Source organism: Neopelma chrysocephalum, unplaced genomic scaffold (assembly GCF_003984885.1).
Source record: "Neopelma chrysocephalum unplaced genomic scaffold, ASM398488v2 Primary Assembly neopelma1_183239, whole genome shotgun sequence".
Taxonomy (NCBI): domain Eukaryota; kingdom Metazoa; phylum Chordata; class Aves; order Passeriformes; family Pipridae; genus Neopelma; species Neopelma chrysocephalum.
The window spans coordinates 5,028-9,446 of record NW_020938195.1 but is presented as its reverse complement, the minus strand read 5'-3'; the positions used below and the strand labels follow the sequence as shown (position 1 = coordinate 9,446).

The 4,419-nt window shown below is 63.1% G+C and overlaps 1 protein-coding gene across 1 annotated transcript; it reads left to right on the top strand.

Moving 5' to 3' along the window:
- The first annotated feature begins 1,019 nt into the window (after positions 1–1,019).
- On the top strand, positions 1,020–3,949 carry LOC113962615 (nuclear-interacting partner of ALK-like). Its single transcript, XM_027673374.1, has 2 exons — positions 1,020–1,144; positions 3,700–3,949. The coding sequence occupies exons 1-2, from the start codon at positions 1,020–1,022 to the stop codon at positions 3,947–3,949; spliced, it is 375 nt and encodes a 124-aa protein (XP_027529175.1).
- The last annotated feature ends 470 nt before the right edge of the window (positions 3,950–4,419 follow it).

Below are 4,419 nucleotides of genomic sequence, written 5' to 3'. Positions count from 1 at the left end.
CCCCAGGACCTTGGGAATGGGGGTACCCCAGTCCTGGATCCCCCTGGGATGGGGGGATGGGGGTCACCCCTCATGGCCTTGGGAATGGGGATATCCCAGTCCGGAATCCCCCTGGGATGGGGGTGCTCCTGTCCCAGACCCCTCAGGGATCCTGGGGACGGGGGTGTCCCGATCCAGGGCACCCCAGTGATGGGGGGGGGGGGTCACCCCGACCCCTCAGAGCTTCGGGGACGGCGGTTTCCCAGCCCCAGCCCCCCCTCGGACCTTGAGCAGGGAGAGCCGCGACCTCAAACCCCTCAGGGCCTGGGGGACGGGGGTTGCGGGTCCCTCAGTGCCTCGAGGATATCGCGGCTGTGCCGCATCCCCTCAGGGCGGGGATGTCCCTGTTCCAACCCCCCCCCCCCCCCCCCCTCAGCCCCCTCAGCCTCGGGGTCACCCCCGCCCGCCCGGGCCGCCACTCACCCGCTGCCCGCGGCCTGGCCGGCAGCTGCACGAAGCGATTGAGGATCTCCCCGGCGCCATCGCCGCCGCCCGAGGGGCCCCCCGAGGGTCCCCCCGCGCCCTCCCCGAGCCCGAGCCCGGCCCGGGCCGCGGCCGCCGCCGACATAGCCCGGCCGTCCTGTGGGGGACGGGGCGCTCCGGCCAATCAGCGCGCGGCTTCTTGGGCCGCGACCTATCGGCCGCGCGCTTGTTGGCAGGTGCGAGAGCCGAGCGATCGATGCAGGACGGAGCAATAGAGCGCCGAGCGCGGCGGTGCGGGGACACTCGCGGGGACACCCGCGGGGACACTCACGGGGACACTCACAGGGGGACTCGCGGGGACGTTCTGGGAGTGGCGTCACCCCCAGAGCGCCCCGCGGGGTCCCCGAGGCCGCGCGGGGGTTGTCGCGGGGTGAGGGGGGGGGGCATGAGCGGCCCGGGCGGCGCGGGCGGAACGTTGTTGCGGAGGGCGGAACGTTGTTGCGGGGCCGCGTTTTCCCGGCCGGGCCGGCGGGTGGGGGGGGCGGGGTCGAGCCAAGATGGCGGCGCCCAGCGCCGGGGCGGCGGCGGCGGGGAGCCCCCGAGGGGGGGTCCCGGTGACCCCCCGGCACATCAGGGACCTCATCGGCCGCGGCATCGCCGCCGGAGGCACCGGGAACGGCGGGTGAGCGGCCGCGGGGGGCGCGGGGAAGGGGCCGGGGCCGGCGGTGGGCAAGGGGAGAGCGGGAAGGGGGGCGGGAAGGCCCCGCAGGGTGGGGGGGACCCCTCGCTGGGGGTCCCGGGGGAGAATTGGGGGGCCCTGGGACCCTCAGTGAGGGGCGGGGGGAGGGCCCTGAGGGGGGTTGGGGGGTTCCTCGGGGCTATTGGGGGGCCCGGGGAGCACTGGGAGGCACGAGGGAGACACTGATGTGCATTGGGGGGCACTGGGAGGAACTGGTGTGTACTGGGAGGCGCGGGTGTGCACTGGGGAACACTGGGGGACGCTGGTGTGTACTGGGAACACTGGGAGGCACAAGAGAGACACTGGTGTATACTGGGAGGCATTGGTGTGCACTGGGGAAGACTGGGAGGCACCGGGGGGAACTGGGGGACACTGGGAGTAACTGGGGAGCACTGAGGCAGTACTGGTGTGCCCTGGGAGGAACTGGTGCGTACTGGGAGGCACAAGGGAGACACTGGTGTGTACTGGGAGCACTGGGAGGCACAAGGGAGACACTGGTGTGCACTGGGAGCACTGGGGGCACTGGGAGCAACTCATGTGTACTGGGAGGCACTGGTGTGCACTGGGGAACGCTGGGGAGCTCTGGGGAGAACTGGGGGGCACTGGTGGGCACTGGGGAGCACTGGGAGCACTGGGGGAGACCGGGGTGTACTGGGGGGCACTGGAAGGCAGTGGGGTCACTAGGAGGCACTGAGGGAGCACTGGGAGCAACTGGGGGACACTGAGGCAGTACTGGTGTGCACTGGGAGCAACTGGTGTGTACTGGGAGCACTGAGAGGCACGAGGGAGACACTGGTGAGCACTGGGAGCAACTGGGGAGCACTGGGAGGCACTGGTGTGCACTGGGGAACACAGGGGGAGAACTGGGGAACACTGGGGAGCACTGGCAGCAACTGGGGAGCACTGGGAGCAACTGGGGGACACTGAGGCACTACTGGGGTGCACTGGGGGGCACTGGACAGACTGGTGTGTACTGGGAGCACTGGGAGGCACGAGGGAGGCACTGGGAGCACTGGTGAGCACTGGGATGAACTGGGGAACACTGGGAGACACTGGGGGACACTGAGGCACTACTGGTGTGCACTGGGAGGCGCTGGTGTGTACTGGGAGCACTGGGAGGGACGACGGGGGCGCGGGCGGGCAGGGGGGGGCACGGAGAGCACGGGGGGGAACTGGGGGGCACTGGAGGGAACTGGGGAACACTGGGAGGCACTGGGGAATATTGGAGGAACTGGAGAACACTGGGAGGCACTGGGGAGCACTGGGAGGCACTGGGGAACACTGGGAGGCACTGGGGGGAACTGGGAGGCAATGGGAGGAACTGGGGAACACTGGGACAAACGGGAGGGACACTGGGAGGCACTGGGGAGCACTAGGAGGCACTGGGGGGAACTGGGGAACACTGGGGGGAACTGGGAGATACTGGGGAACACCGGGAGGCACTGGGAGCACTGGGGAACGCTGGGATGAACTGGGTAATGCTGGGGGCACTGGGAGCACTGGGGCACAATGGGAGGCACTGGGGGAACTGGGCAGACTGGGAGCACTGGGGAACACTGGAGAATGTTGGGAGGCACTGGGAGACACCAGGAGGTGGTACTGGTGTGCACTGGGAGGAACTGGGAGGCACTGGAGGGCACTGGGAATACTGGGGGGCACTGGGGAGCACTGGGAGCATTGGGAATACTGGGAGGCACTGGGGAGCACTGGGAGCATTGGGAATACTGGGAGGCAGTGGGGAGCACTGGGAATACTGGGAATACTGGGAGGCACTGGGGAGCACTGGGAGCATTGGGAATACTGGGAATATTGGGAGGCACTGGGAGCACTGGGGAATATTGAGAGGCACTGGGAGACACTGGGAGGAACTGGTGGGCTCTGGGAGCACTGGGAATACTGGGGGGCACTGGGGAGTGCTGGGAATACTGGGGGACAGTGAGGCAGCACTGGGAGGCACTGGGAGGAACTGGTGGGCTCTGGGAGCACTGGGAATCCTGGGAATCCTGGGGGGCACTGGGAGCTGAGCCCTGGAGGTGTCTCATTCCCCCTTTTCCCAACTATCCCTGGATTTTCCCCTCGGAAGGGGGTCGGGAGAGGCCAAAGGGCAGCCCTTGGAATTCCAGCCCTTGGAATTCCAGCCCTTGGAATTCCAGCCCTTGGAATTCCAGCCTGGGACCCACATTCCAGCCCCAGCTTTGGGATGTTTGGGATCCCTGAGATTATTCCTCAACCTGCCCTGGCTGAGCTGGGACAACAAATCCCTGTTTTCCCTCCTTTTCCCATCAAATTCCACCCGGGAACGTTCAACCCACCCTTGGATCTGTATATTTTAATTGGTTCCATTATTAATTAAGGAAAATTTGGGAATTGGGAGCTCTGGAGAAGATCCCTGTTGGGATAACCCCGAGGGATGAGGGGCTGGGAATTCCTTGGGTTCTAAATCCCTTTTGTTAAGGATTTTTTTCCCGGGATTTTCCCTGTTTTTTTTCCCCCTTCAGGAAGGACATTTCCGACCCGTCGGAATCGGCCAACGGCTCTTCCCAGATGGAGGAGAATTCCTTGGAATCTGCCAGCAGGGAAGCCTATTTCAGCAGGGTGGAAACCTTCACCATATCCTTTGGGATGCTCCCCCTTGGGAATCCTGGAATATCCTCATTCCCACAGGGATCAAACCCAGCCCTTGGCCCTTCCCAGCCCAAAATCCCTGGGAGCGTTCCCAAATATTCCTGGAGCTCCCTGGGGTCGTGACCATTCCCTGGGGAGCTGCTCCCGTTTTCCCACCATTATTCCCTATTTATCCCACCATTATTCCCTATTTTCCCACCACTCCCATTTTCCCACCATTATTCCCTATTTTCCCCACCATTATTCCCTAATTTTCCCACCATTTTTCCCACCATTATTGCCTATTTTTCCCACCATTCCCTATTTTATCCCACCATTATTCCCTATTTTTTACCCATTATTTCCTATTTTTCCCACCATTCCCTAATTTTCCCACCATTATTCTCTATTTTATCCCACCATTATTCCCTATTTTTCCACCATTCCCTATTTTTTCCCACCATTATTCTCTATTTTTCCCACCATTATTCCCTGGTTTTCCAACCATTGTTCCCTATTTATCCCACCATTATTCCCTGTTTTATCCCACCATTATTCCCTATTTTCCCACCACTCCCTTTTTCCCTCCATTATTCCCTATTTTTTACCCATCA